This window comes from Mucor velutinosus, assembly GCF_035048745.1.
Source record: "Mucor velutinosus strain NIH1002 chromosome Unknown tig00001569, whole genome shotgun sequence".
NCBI classification, from domain to species: Eukaryota; Fungi; Mucoromycota; class Mucoromycetes; order Mucorales; family Mucoraceae; genus Mucor; species Mucor velutinosus.
This window is the reverse complement of record NW_027041921.1, coordinates 248,892-263,259: the sequence shown is the minus strand read 5'-3', so window position 1 is coordinate 263,259 and position 14,368 is coordinate 248,892. Positions and strand designations below refer to the sequence as shown.

The 14,368-nt window shown below is 39.8% G+C and overlaps 4 protein-coding genes and 1 non-coding gene across 5 annotated transcripts; 1 reads left to right on the top strand and 4 right to left on the bottom strand.

Moving 5' to 3' along the window:
* Positions 1-53: 53 nt before the first annotated feature.
* On the bottom strand, positions 54-1,709 carry ATC70_012260 (uncharacterized protein; the record flags this gene model as incomplete). Its single annotated transcript, XM_064831436.1, has 8 exons — positions 54-119; positions 181-716; positions 773-854; positions 915-1,040; positions 1,094-1,204; positions 1,261-1,336; positions 1,398-1,555; positions 1,611-1,709. The coding sequence occupies 8 exons, from the start codon at positions 1,707-1,709 to the stop codon at positions 54-56; spliced, it is 1,254 nt and encodes a 417-aa protein (XP_064677716.1).
* A 527-nt stretch (positions 1,710-2,236) lies between these two features.
* Positions 2,237-2,308, bottom strand: ATC70_012259. Its single transcript has one exon. It is a non-coding gene; the product is annotated as a tRNA-Gln (tRNA).
* A 3,270-nt stretch (positions 2,309-5,578) lies between these two features.
* Positions 5,579-8,989, bottom strand: ATC70_012258 (uncharacterized protein; the record flags this gene model as incomplete). The annotated part of the gene is made up of 6 exons (XM_064831435.1): positions 5,579-7,556; positions 7,646-7,899; positions 7,962-8,280; positions 8,330-8,395; positions 8,455-8,546; positions 8,600-8,989. The coding sequence occupies 6 exons, from the start codon at positions 8,987-8,989 to the stop codon at positions 5,579-5,581; spliced, it is 3,099 nt and encodes a 1,032-aa protein (XP_064677715.1).
* A 158-nt stretch (positions 8,990-9,147) lies between these two features.
* Positions 9,148-10,345, bottom strand: ATC70_012257 (uncharacterized protein; the record flags this gene model as incomplete). Its single annotated transcript, XM_064831434.1, has 5 exons — positions 9,148-9,693; positions 9,762-9,935; positions 9,999-10,087; positions 10,177-10,223; positions 10,329-10,345. 5 exons carry the CDS (start codon positions 10,343-10,345, stop codon positions 9,148-9,150), a joined length of 873 nt encoding a protein of 290 aa, XP_064677714.1.
* A 1,452-nt stretch (positions 10,346-11,797) lies between these two features.
* On the top strand, positions 11,798-14,060 carry ATC70_012256 (uncharacterized protein; the record flags this gene model as incomplete). Its single annotated transcript, XM_064831433.1, has 11 exons — positions 11,798-11,833; positions 11,904-11,993; positions 12,066-12,079; positions 12,140-12,576; positions 12,629-12,790; positions 12,850-12,938; positions 12,994-13,154; positions 13,210-13,342; positions 13,396-13,460; positions 13,520-13,598; positions 13,656-14,060. The coding sequence occupies 11 exons, from the start codon at positions 11,798-11,800 to the stop codon at positions 14,058-14,060; spliced, it is 1,671 nt and encodes a 556-aa protein (XP_064677713.1).
* Between the last annotated feature and the right edge of the window lie 308 nt (positions 14,061-14,368).

Sequence of the window (14,368 nt, the reverse complement as noted above, 5' to 3'; positions counted from 1 at the left end):
AACACACACTTCTTGGAATGAAATTACACTATTTATTGTTGTCAATTTTCTCTTTAAAATAATAAGCTTGCTGCTACTTCAGGGTTGCCGCCAGCCATCTCCAAAGCATTCAAAGCTTCCTGTTTCATATAAACTCGAGTCAGTTTTGAGACGTTATTGTGAGAAATCCACACACTGTACCTGGCGACTTACTCCCATGTCAGTGAGAAGTTTGATGTCTTTCTCGGGATATGTTGATGATGATGTCGAAGCTGTATTCAAAGTGGGTGTTGCTGCTGCTGCTGCAGATGCTGAGCCTGCCGCTGCTGGTGAAGCAGCAGAAGTGGGTGGCGGCGTAGAAACTTGAGGCACAACTGTTCGACGTTCAATTGCTGTTTCATCCTCATCACTGCCATGAATCTCCATTCTTCGCTGCTTTTCGGGGAGCTCATGCTCGGCTAAAAAGGGAATATCGCAGCTGTCAAATGTCAATGCATTCTTTCGAAGATCGATACAAGCACGGTGCTTCTTCAACATATCAAGGCCAAAGAGTAATTCGGATCCTTTTCCTTCAACCACAATGAACGAACATGTCAAGAATAAGTTTTGCGATAATCTCATTTGTGCACTGTGAATACGGCCCAAAATCTTTGCGGTGCCTACACCTTTAGCTACACCACTGAAACGTGTGTCCAACAATCGCATTAACCCGCATGATTCGGCTGTCTCTGGACTGACTATTGCATACAGTCAAGTCAATACGCGTTCTCCGTCTTGCAATGCCTCAACTTACTGACTGTGCTCTGAGCACCTGAATCAACAAGAGCCACCAAGTGTTTGTTGTTGATTTCCACATTTATGTATAAACGAGTGACCTATTAACAATGAAATCAGCTCTACAGAATGGGAGAGAAATGATAATGTTAGCTTTTTACTCTGGCAAACGATTCAGGGTTGTATTCCATAGCAGCCTCCAGATTTGCAGCAATGTTCTCTTGTCTAATGGCATCTTCGATACGCTTTTGAGCCTCGACATCAAAGGGATCATCATTGAGTGCAGCCTGATTCCATGTTAGGCGCATCTGTTCGAAAAGGTGTTTCATCATAAACCTACAAGTTGCGATTTCTGCACTTCTGCAGAACGTCTAGTCTGTTCAATCTGTTGGACCATAGCAGAGAATCTAGCGGGGTCGTTTCTAGCAGCATGAGCCAATTCGGGATTTGTCTAAAACAACATTTATTAAGCCCACATGTCAAATGAACATCACACAATCAGCTTACACTTTCTAATTGTTGCAAAAGACGAGGATCTCTCAAAACATGTTGGCGCATAAGATCAAAATTGGTGTCGCCACTGCTATGGAGTTGAAGCCAGTTGAATGATAGAGTGTATATATCATTAATGAAATATCATTTACCTTGAGCTGACTTGCCCTTGCTGTTGTTGTTGTGGGGCTAATTGTTGCATGTGGATGATTTCATTTTCACCAACACCATATTCTTCCAATGTCTTTTTAGCTTCGTTCAATTCTTTTCCGCTAAAAAACAAGTGTTGTGATTGAGGAGGGACACCAGACTACATACGGTCAACATGAAGGCTTTGGATGAAAATTCGCATTACGTTGTATTACCTCTGCCTCCAGCAAAGCTTTCAAATCTTCAATGGCCATTTGGTTATCGATGTCGAGATTGTACATCTCTTCGCCATCTGTTGTCACAGTCAGTAACATCTTAAATTGATTAGAGAACTTGTTCAAAAGAAAAAAAAAGAAGGGGTGAATGGTTGAAGGAAGGTCCTAGAAGACGCGATCATTTTATAAGAATACCGGAACTTGAATCGCAATGCTCTTGCTACATGCAGTGTGACAATAGCATGAGCAAACCAAAGATTGGCTTAGGATGCAACAGATACATTCGTATTTCCATGAGAACACACCAAGCCTGACAATAGACTACCTATTATTGTATATTACATCATTTATGATTGATTCAATATAAAGCACAAAAAAATAATCGAGCAGATAGCACCCTTTGTGCTGATGTGACAATGGAGCAGCAGTAAATCTCTGGCGAGGTTGCTTTTCTACATCGCCTACACTAAAAACCGCACCACAAAGGCTAATTAAGCTCGACCACGTTACTACTTATGAAAATCAACTTGATAATTGGTTTCTTTCAAGCATTGAATATGTGCGTCAGACAGCCACAACAAAACGTTTACGCTACGTGCACCACATCGAGTAGCAAAATGCAAAAAAGGTCTCACCGAGAATCGAACTCGGATCACCGGATTCAAAGACCGATATGATAACCATTACACTATGAAACCATTTGATTTCTTGATGAGTGTGTATTTTTTTTTGATTACTTAACTTTTATCTCGATTTCCTAAAAAGGCAATATACCGTACATGGGAAAGGCGCAAGGTGGTGGATTCAAGATGTAATTCTTTACCTTATCTACTATGTCTTACTTGAAGGGTTACCCCTCGTTGGTGCGGTGTTCTGGTGCATTGACTCACTCATATAATTGTTGTAAAACTGTATGTTATCTCTTGATGGTGCGTTGATACTGTTATTCTAGTCGATGTGGTCTCTATTTGGTGTATTGCTAATCAATGTTGGTGCTTACTCAACTGATGTCGCTTCTATTTTGTTGTTACATATTCGTTTAATCGTTGTGCTTCTTGTCAAGTTTAGCCGAAAATCTAATCAATATTTGGAGCCGATATTGTTGAATCGATGAATTAGTCAGGGATCTAAATGATATTGCGCGCTAATAGCCAAGTATTACTATTTTGAAATGTGGATTTGACTTTGTACTTTGACTCAGGATAGATGCAAACCAATTGATGTCGAATCGATGCAAGATTCAAGCGGAATTACAACTGTAATGAAATAGCCACCCAAACGCAACTTAATTGAAAACTAAAGTTCATCAAATAACACTCATTCAAATTCATGCTATTTGGATCTATTAATGAAAGCGCTCAAATGTACATCAAAAACCTATTTAAAAATACTAAAGTAAAGATACACGCTTATATCGCACATCGTGTGAATGAATCACTCCTGATCACAGTGTATTCAATCACACCCATGATGGTCGTAATAGGTGATGGTATCTTTATCCAAATAGAATTAAATCAATAACAAGCATATTCAAATATGACAACTATGCCCTGCTGCCATAGTTGCACAATATCCCAGATAAAGGATTCCATGCTTCAATAACAAACATCACACTTTAAACCATCAAGGTTACATTAAATCATGCTATGACGAGAGCTCACCCAAGCCCATCAAGGTTACTCAAATCGACCCTTATGGCCAGTGCTCCTGCATTGATTACCACTTTAAATCAAACATCAACAACATTTGCCAGATATCGCAATAGCAGCACCTATTGCTCTCTATCATCACTAATCCTACAAGCTAGATGCAAATGTATAAATACTCTTCTTTTTTTTTACTCAATTCCAGGATCTTCAGTTCATTTTATACACAAAATAAAATACAGTTGATTTCTATTGTATTTTACGATTGCTTTATTTTTTTTGTGAAATCCATTAAACCTGATTTCACTGCAACAACACTGGAATTGGGGTGTTATTATTTTAAACAATGGGATCGACTCAAGAACGCAGGTACATGAAATTGACATTAAATTAAAAGCGATCCAATTTGGGGTTACATTTTGATCAGGGCACTGACATTCGGATCTGAATTGAGTCTGACAGGAGAATAACAATAGAACAATAGCATATATAAATAGTATTTTGAATGGCATCTTAATAAACATTATCCATTTTTTTTCTTCTTATTCTAATTTGGAGTTTAGTTACTAGTGCCAATCTAGTACGAACAAACCTAAAGAACCCTTAAATTCATCATCTCTCATAATTATTGGGATAGTTCTTACAGTCTTCCTTTCCACACAACAATACTTACTGTGGAATACATCCACTATGATCTGCATTCCGGCAGTTCATCCAGTTACCAGATTTAGATATAAACTGTATATACACTGGATTAGATGTACGATATCGATTTATACTATAAGAAAATATGGACTTCAGATACGCTAGTACTATTATAAGATTCATACTATATAAGATATAAGCTATAGATGGCACCATGGACATGCATGGATGGCGCTATAGACTTATACTTGTATTCCGACATTGACTACGGATGTTTACCATATCTGGATAGGCACCAAGATTAATGCAATATGAGCTTGTTGCTTCAGATGTGCACTTCATGATCCACGCTGGCTATAAGACACATGCTTATATCCGTGATACTAGCTACAGATACTTTATGTACTACAGACTTGTACTATATATGAGACATGCTATAGACATGCCATATATCCAGATACATGCTAAAGATGTATGCTTAGCGATATACACTCAGATATGTACTATTGATATAGACTAAGAAGACTGTACCTATCGGATACATGCTACTAGATCGATACTAACTATCCTTATAGAAAGGAGAGATCAGGGTACTTCGGATGAGAGTCTAATTATTCATCCAGACAGAGCTAAATCATGATTAGCTTACTGGAGTTGTCTTTTAGCATGATTATTAGACATTAGTTGATCAGAGCTGACTTATTTGTCAATCTAATTAATAGAACTTTTATCCATTGTTATAGTATATAAGAAGGATCATCTACCTGGCCAGTAGAAAGAATTCAGTTTACTTTACACCTGTCAGTTTGATAATAAAACATACCTTTGTCAAGTTGACTTCATTGTTTTTTATTCTTTTTTTCCGTGAATTTTAGTCTATAAAGCTTCAAATTCCACAAGTTCATCGCCGTGCTGTAGACCATAGTATAATGAAAAGTGCATTCTTTCAAAGCATTTTCAATAGAAATAATAATATATTTTTGCCAAATCCAATTCAATGATTTTATATTGCATTTTGAGATAACGGCGATAACCTTCTTCAAATCTGTTAATTCGTCTTTAGTGCATTCCTTCAGACCGTTTCTTTTTCTTTGGTTGAATTATTAATGTGCCTTTAGTAAATAATAATAGCAATAAATACTTTGCACTTGATACCTTGTGAAGATCGACGTAGTTAAAATTATGTCGTACACCTGAGACGACACACTATCTATTTGAAGGATTTCGACTTCTATATAAAAATAAAGGAGTAATCAAGTTATTTTGGTTCTTAGAAGGGGTGCCTATTGAATGCATGTATTCACTAGACTCGTCCCAATCTTTTCTAAAGACAAGAAAAAAAACACAACATTAATTAATCAAATACATTTACTACTAGCTGCTCAAGGGAAGCAGCAAAAGGGAAGTACAGACAACACTGAATCTACACAGTTATAGCAGCGGTAGGCCAGAGGAACAATATCACCACACCGTATTGAATGAAGGATACTACCACTTTAGCATGTATAAAGCGTTGAGTTAATGTATTATGATTTCGCTACCATTGACTGATAGTTCCTGCATTTTTATTACCAAAGCAATACCAAATAATTGTTCAAGCGTATTAATTTATGTTTATTATGTATTTGTATATATGTAAATTGTAGTAGTAGTAGTAGTAGTATTAGCTTTGTTTATTTAAAAAGGATCGAGCATAAAGTTATACACTTGACCCGCAGAACGAGCCACTCTTTGAGCACAGCGAGTAGAAGAGGAAAATGTGTACAAGTTTGACAGCAGAGTAGAGATGCGAGTAGGAAGTAACGAGGAGGCCCAAACGACATCGACGGGAATAAAGTCTTTGAGTGGTATTCTTACATTACGAGTTTGAATCGAAGCAGTGTTGTGGTGTTTTTGTTTGAATAATTGTACAATTTGCTTATGTCCACCTTCTATAGCTAACCGTTCAGCTGTTTTCCCAACACTGTTCAAAATTTTCAAATTGCTTGTGTCAATCAACAATCTAACAATGTCAATTTTGCCAGACCAGCTTGCAAAATGAAGAGCAGTGAATCCATTCTTATCGACTTGATCTACATTGCAATTTAGCTTGACTACTAGTGTTTCAACCAAGCTGGTATATCCACAAAGTGTGGCGAGGTGCAATAAGTTGTGTTGATTGACATTGGTCAGTGATAAATAGTCATGGTTGCAGGGAATACGTTGAATAGCCAGCAGACTTGCAACCACTGTTTGCTCTAAATGTGAGAGGAAAAGCTTACGGGCATTGTCGTAAACAGCTGTTGCAGCCATGGTGGTCATTCGTTTGTGCTGAGACTGTTGTTGCTGTTGTGAATGGTTTTGCGATGCATCTTTGGACTGAGAATTATCGCCTTGAACAATACGCATGGCAATTTGTCGAGCATCCTCCACCTTACCCATCGTTTTGAGTCCAACCACTTGCAATGCCAGCTCCATCAGTGCACGATCACTCTCGTCAAAATAGGTAAACAAAACAACGTCCTGGCCCTCCAACATCAATGGGTGTTCCTTGAATGACACGACTACAGGCCCTGCAGAGACTGCCGGTGGTAAGATGCATAGCAGTGTATTGGCACTCCAGCAGTGCGTTGGAATAGCTGGATTCTCACCAAACAGACATGTCAATCCTTCATAAAAGTTGCTTCCCAACACGGTCACTTCAGCTCCGCCATAAATAGGGCCCTCAGATGGGATCAACCGATGCAAGCGAGGCAAGTTGTTTTTACCACCCTCCAAAGCGTTTCGCTCAGACAATTTGGCATACACATTATTCTGGTAATGTTGCTGCTGTGGATGATGTTGTGTAGATTGTTGTGCCTGAGACATGCAGTTGCCAATAACAGTGGCTCTTCTTCGATTGATGGATTGTATGGGATTTTGTGTGAATTGATTCAACATTTGCTGCTGCAGTTGATGATGGTGTTGCTGTTGCTGCATGTGTTGCTGATGCTGTTGATCTGGATGCATCAATGCCAATGGTTGATGAGCGATTTGCGGCATCTGCGGCATGGGAGGTTGAGAATGTTGTGGTTGCTGATGTTGCTGAGGCAGCAAATTGAGGTCGTTGGAATTGAGAAAATCGAATAATTCGCTGTGTTGCTGCTGTTGCTGCTGTTTTTGTTGCTGCTGTTGATGATGATGGTCGTATTGTTGTTGCTGAGGCTGTTGTAATTGAGATATAAAATGATCTTGGTTATCTTCAGCTAGTGGGTGTTGCTTGTTTTCATTCACAAATTGGTGGTGGTGGACCATATTTGAGCTGGTAGGAATAATAATGGTAGATGAAGACGTGCTTGACATGTTGCTACTGTTGTTGTTGCTAGCTGTATTGGATACAGTTGAAACATCAGGTTTTGGTGAATTTTCAGGTACATCATCTATTTGAGAAGAAGGTGTGGCTGGTGTGGATGCAACAGGACTGGAAACACCTGAATCCGTCTCGATTTCCGCTTTTCTTCTTGAAGTTGAAGGAGCATCGCTTTCAGTTGCAGAAGCATCCATGTCTGCCCGAGTTCTCTTTCTAGCAGCTGCTTGTTGCATTTTAGAGCTTTTATGATCGTCAGTTATCATGATTGGGGGCGAACGACCTGTACCAATCACATGGTTCAAATTATCTTTCACAGTGAACACAATTCTATAATGAAAAAAAAAAAAAAAAAAAAAAAAGATGGGGGTTCTTAGTCTTTAAGCATGTGAAGGGGGTAGTTGATCTTGCTTTCATACCTAAAACCAGTCTTTTCACTATGATGGCGACAGTAGCAAGTAACTCGTGTAGGCAGCGTTGCTTCGCCATTGTTGAATTCGACATATTCATTGCAATTGAACAACAAGATTCTGCGTCTCTCCTCTGCCATGATGGTTTCATCACTCAGGTCAGGCAAATCATTAGCAAATAATGCAGCAAGTTTGGCTGCACCACCCTCTTTGTTTGCAGCACGAGCAACCTTGTTGTCACGTTTTCTTTTTAAGCGTTTGCGCTAAATATTTCAAATGTCTAGTGAGCTTAAGGTACAAAATAGTTTAAAATTTTCAGCATTACCTCTCGATGGACACAGCTTGTACACATAATAATTTCGTTGTCTGGCTGACCATCACACACAACAGCAGCTTCTAATGTCAATACTTGGTTGTCTGTGAGTGAGGCTTTCTCGTCTGCACCGTATTTTTGATTCTTGCGCTTCAACTTGTCTTTAGCAACAAGGTGTTCAGGCAATTTGATATGGGACCAATTGGTAGCTAATTCTCCAGTGGTGTCTACGAGTTGCAAGCAAATCTTGATTTGGGTTTCAACTCGAGATTTTGCACCTGTGTGAGGTAGACCGAGTACTCGAATGTGCCACGGGCTATCATTTTTGATACTGTTGAAAGGGTTAGAATGCCATTCTGATTGCACAAGTAACAACATACATTGGGGAAGACGTGAAATTGGCATCGTTCTCTTCTTCTACTTCTCCAGGGCCAAGCAAACTTTGACTAAAACATGCAGCAAGCATCAGTATTTCGCTGGTAATGCATTCCATGTTACAACTTACCCAGGCAGTGATGTTTGAGCTAAAAAATCTTCAAAGTTTAAGCAATTTCTGGCCAGGATAGGAATAGCATGTAATAAGGGATTGGTGAAAACCTTATTTTCAGTATTAGACATGGAGTGGGTTGCTGGTAGACATCAACACTTACATGTAATAAAGAAGAGTGCCCTGTTTCCTTGGCCTTTTGCTTGCCCTTCTTCTTTGGTGGCTCTGCTGGCCTGGCAAATCCTTGCTGTTCCTCTTGTTTGACTTTGGTAGCTTGCTGCTGCTGTTGTTGGTGGGTGAGTATCTGACTGGGGGCAATGTTCATCTGTCTGCTGGATGCAGTAGCAGAAGAGGAGGAGGAGGAGGACGCTTGTTGGTGCTGCTCAAATGCCACATGCTGATTGTTGTATTCAGCGACTTGATTCAGAAAGATGTCCATTGCTTGATCGTTATTAGCGTTGCTGTTGGACAAAAGAGACAGCTCATTATCCACTCCTAGTGAATGCGTCGAAGATGGTGTATTGTTCTCGTTTGTTTCCAGTGGTGGAGACATGATGTGATTTAGGACAAAAAGTGAGAGAAAAGAAAAAGAGAGAAAAAGAAAGCGATTGAATGGTTCAACCTTTTTTTCTTCGGTTAAAATGTCTCTGGCTTTCAACAGCCTTATTTGTACGTCATAAACTAGGGATAAGAATTTTATTAACATGAAACTCAAGTGCTTCTAGCAAACTCGACTCTCAAGATGAGATTATCGTAACCATAACCATTGATAGCTTGTTGAGCTCTTTCAGCATGCTCACGGTCATTGAAGGAAACAAAAGCGAACCCCTTACAGAGGTTGGTATCACGATCACGAGCCAAGTAAACACGGGCGATACTACCGAAACGGTTAAAGAGATCATATATATCATTGTCAGTAACATCCTCAGACAAGTTGGTGACACGGAGAGTAGCAGAATCATCACGCTTTTGATCACCACGCATAGATTCACCAGCACCTTGAGCCTTGTTACGAAGATGAGGAGGTGTGTATTTGTTGGGTCCTGATCCGCTCTCTGATGCAGCAGTGGCATCGGCTCCATCGAGTTTAACGGCTTCAATTGTAGAGGCAATTTCATCCAAAGGTTGCATTGTATCCTTGTAGGGACATTTACTTGTGAAGTGCTCACCCTTACAGATACGACATGCAATGTTCTTGGTCTTGAGTTGGCTCTGGATCTTATCTTTAGCTTCCTCCTCTGCCACAGCTTCGACATTCTGTTGGTATGAATCATGATTAATCGACATGCCTATCTACAATGCATGATTCCATCCTGCGCCCATACCTTGCCAGTATTTGATCCTAATTTCAAGGGAATATTTTCACCGATGGTAGTAGTAGAAAGATCAGGGCCAGCCTTCTTGCCCTTTTCCTCACCAAACTTGGCCCACTTTTTGCGCTGAGCAACGGCCTTGTTGACATGTTCAGTTACAAGCTTAGCACGAAGCTTGCGAGTGACCTAAATCAAAAGCTTTATCAATACCATCTCTTAGATAATCCTCTTGGAGTAAGCATATCGCACCTTGACTTTCTTGCCGTCCTCGTTTTCTCTGAATTCAATGATAACCTTGTTGCCATCTTCGTCAGTGTACATTTGAGGTTGGAAGGAATCTAAATTCCATGATGATTAACGTTGAATGTTTGGTCGAAAAATGCTGACAGTTTATCGCCATCATGTCTGCTGTGGTTTTTGTTATTACCTTCTTCATCCTCGTATTCGTCAGCCCAAGAAGCTTTTGCTGGAGCACTACAAACAGTGAATAATTCAGTCGTTAATATCTCATTTGATGCCGTGTTTGTTGTTGTCGAATAAAGAAATGCTCTTCAATTGTATTGAAAGGTAATTACGTACGCAGTATCAACAGCCATTATATTTAATTATAGAATTATGAAAAAAAAGTTAAAGAAGGGTTGCAAACTCCAAGTTAGGCACTCAAGTCAAGTATCCTGTGTCAATATTTTTTTCCATCTCAATAAGCCACTGTTTTGAAAGGGCTCTCCAACATTCGATCAAGTCACATTGAGGTCAATGTGTCTCTTCTGATAGATACCCATAGACATCTTGCAGGTAATATGTGCATTGCTAAAAGGCATTTGATCTGGCAAATCACCCGCCTAGTATAGATTTTGCTGCATCGAGATGCAAGTCTGAAGACTGCATGGTGGATGACATTCCCAGTCCCCACCTTCCTTTACTGATCTGGATGTAGCTGGATTCATCTTCGTTTTGATAACCAGCAAGCTGTCATATATGGGCGTTGCAAGGCAATGCTGATGATGATAGCAAACAAGAAGAAAGAAAAGGATCGAGAGAGGTCTACACACATCTTAAACCAGCATTTTGATAATTGAATGCCACGAGGTAGCTCTTCGCCTCCACCGCCAGTGTCTCATGGGAAACATTTACTGGAAAGCTTAGAATACCTGTTATGACTGGATTACATGTAATGTGAGTGTGCATTTAAGTCTCCTGGTTTAGGTGGGCACGATGTATCGCATATCAGTCTTATAGAAAGAAATGAAGAAATCTCATAATTGCCATCAAAATTAAAGGCAGTGAAGTCTTTCTCTTCCATTGTAATTGAAAGGTTTGCTATAACAAGCGAATGCCAGCCTAAAAATGAATGTAGCGCACAAAAAGTTCAGTGGATTATCAGCTGGTTTCAGGGCTCTTGTCCGTATGTCTTGTGGTTTGCTAATTGGAAGCATCCTCTCAGATTGTATGCCGTATAACAAGAAATAGCATGCTGTCTCATGAAAGCACTTCCAAGGAATACTGTTTTTCCGAAACTTACTACATGCTAATGAAATTCATCCGTTGAACCAATTGCCTCTGCCTGTACAGGTTGTCCTTTTCAACGACTGCGCATGTAAACATACCTACTTTTTATTTCTTCACAGCTGCATCTCTCTTCTTTAACGAAATATATTGCAAAGAAAACGGTTAGCATTCTGGAATTCCTCTGCTTTATGAGATTTAGTTTCGGCCAAGATGCTCTCTCCCTCCCTCCCTCTCTCTCTCTCTTAATCAGCGTTTAGGAATACAACAAGTGTGCATGCTCTCTAATCAACCTTTCCACGACTGCTTTGCTCATTTGTTGCACGGACGATTTGAATTTAAGCCTTCGGGTCGGTCTGATTTGATGCCCCAATGACGTTGTATGGAATAGCCAAACGTATAAATGGAGCTCTGCCGCGTTTTAGGTTACCATTATCGCTCTTCTCTTTCCATTTTAATAATTCAATCTACAAATATAAAAACAAAGCGAAAATTACATATAAGAATTGAAACCATACATTATACAATCAGTAGATAGAAACATGTCAAGTACATCACTATTCAAATGGATGGGTCTGGTATGTTGTATAACCAATTTAACGCCATGGCTGTAGAAAGCTAATATAATCATGCCTCTCAATGCTTTAGGGTCAGCAGTCTGGAGGTGGACATGGAGCAAAGCCAGCTATTGACAACGATGCTATTGATGAAGGCGAACGCTATTTTGGTTTAGAAAATGTAAATGCTCGAATTGTCTGCAGAAAGTGGCTCGTATACTCACTCTCTTTTTTCCATTATTTCTGTAATTAGTTTGGTAATACTTGGTAAGCACAATTGAAATGCCAAAAGAGAGCTTCTTTAAACTAAACGAGCGAGGACAACAGCTATAGCAACTCGGTAGTTCAAGCTCTTTATTTCTGTAAACCATTTCGACAATGCGTATTGAACTTTCCACAAGTCAGCACTGCTCAGCTTTTTACACCGCAGTCGACACATCCTAATTCTCCTATGAGCAATGGGCACTCATACTTTCCTACAACAAGCTCATCTACCACCTCCTGCTCATCTCCTGCCCTGAATGGAAAAAGCGGGACCAGCACACCAAACAGAGAAAATCCCAACAAACGCTCAAGCGTAGCAACTCCTGGCGCTCAACCTGCTGCTATTGAGAAGGATCAAAACAACATGAACTTGGCACCTGGGATGGAAGACACACTTTTCTCTTCGCTTAAAGATTTGTTTTGGAAAATATCTCAGAATAAGAAGAAGAATGGTGTAATTGCACCTGTAAATTTCATCAACAAAGTGAAAAAAGAGAATGGTAAGTTGGCTCTGTTTGTTGTATAGCCATTTGCTGACAGATCCTGCTATAGAATTATTTCGATCAAGCATGCACCAAGACGCTCACGAATTCTTGAATTACACACTGAACACAATTGCTGAGGATGTTCAGAAATATCAGCAGAAAGTAGCAGATGAGAGTGGAGGCAAGCAAGGCAGTATCAATAGTGATAGCCAGACAGACAGCACAGCAGGTATTGCTCACGCAGCCCTGAATTGGATCGCCATGTCACTCAACTTATATTATCTGCAGGCACGGGACAAAACCCAAAGAATACATGGGTACACCAGCTTTTTGAAGGTGTCTTTTCTAACGAGACAAAGTGTTTATCTTGTGAAACTGTAAGCTCAACTTTGAACTGATTATTTCGACTACTAAAAATGGGTAATCAATTAGGTTACCAGCAGAGACGAATGTTTCATGGATCTGTCGATCGATGTTGAAATGAATTCATCCATCACCTCGTGTTTGAGGCAATTTTCAGCTAGTGAGACTCTATGCCACAAGAACAAATATTTCTGTGATGTTTGTTCCGGTCTTCAAGAAGCAGAAAGAAGGTAAAACCTATTTTGATTATTGTCTTGGCAGTCTTGTTTAGCATATCCTTGGTAGAATGAAGATCAAAAAGCTGCCCAATATTTTGGCACTGCATTTGAAGCGTTTCAAGTATCAAGAGCAGCTGCAAAAGTACATCAAGCTTACTTATAGAGTGGTGTTTCCATTTGAATTGAGACTATTCAACACGGTATGGCTAATTACAATGCTTCGATTCTCATTTATTGATTGCCTGTGCTTTAGAGCGATGATACAGAGGATGCTGATAGAATGTACGAGCTTTGGGGTATTGTGGTGCACATTGGAAGGTAAATAGTCTGGCTAGAATCTGAAGATGGCTCCATGTACTAAAGAATTGCTACGATAGTGGTCCTCATCATGGCCACTATGTTGCTATTGTCAAGAGTAATGGACAATGGATGCTTTTTGATGATGATGTGGTGACAGTAAGTGCATTCAATTGGAATCATGGCATGGAACTTACAGTTTCTTTAACCTGCTAGCAAATTCAAGAGGAGGATATCCAGAAATATTTCAGTGATCTTCCAGGAAGCGGATCGGGTTATGTTTTGTTCTACCAAGCGGTTGATTTGAATATGGACGCCATCAATATAGGATTGGAAACGGCAAAGAAAATGGATGAAAGTAATAATAATTATAGTAACGGCAGGCCATCAACATTATCATCACAACATCCTACTACCACCCTTCCCATGAGTCCTCTTCGACTAGATAATAACAATGATAACCACTTTAATCTACAATCACCCATACTACGAAGAGAAGAATATAATGATTTCCCTACACCAGAGTCGACTCCTCCACCTACATCTACTCAGCAACAACCACAACAAGAGGAAAAGAAGCGTCGCTGGGGTCTAGGTAGCAAAAAGAAGGATAAAAAATAAAGTCGTTCTACATTTTCTTTGTAATATAAGCCTGGTATTTACAACAGAGTGCATTTTGCATCTGTAGCAAATAACATAGAAATCTGGTCGAGATGGACACTTGAGCAGTTTTAAAATGCCATAGCTAGTTGAAGATTTTCTTGGCACCGCAAGTATCTAGCTGCTATGCTCGTATAGTGTAGATGATGGATCGAGAGAGTGAACCAGACATTGCATGATTGTCCTTGTCAGAGATCCTCTTTGACCGGACTAATTTCAAGCACTGAGTTTCAATGTAGGCTGTCAAAAAAGGGGAGCAAGAAACCTTC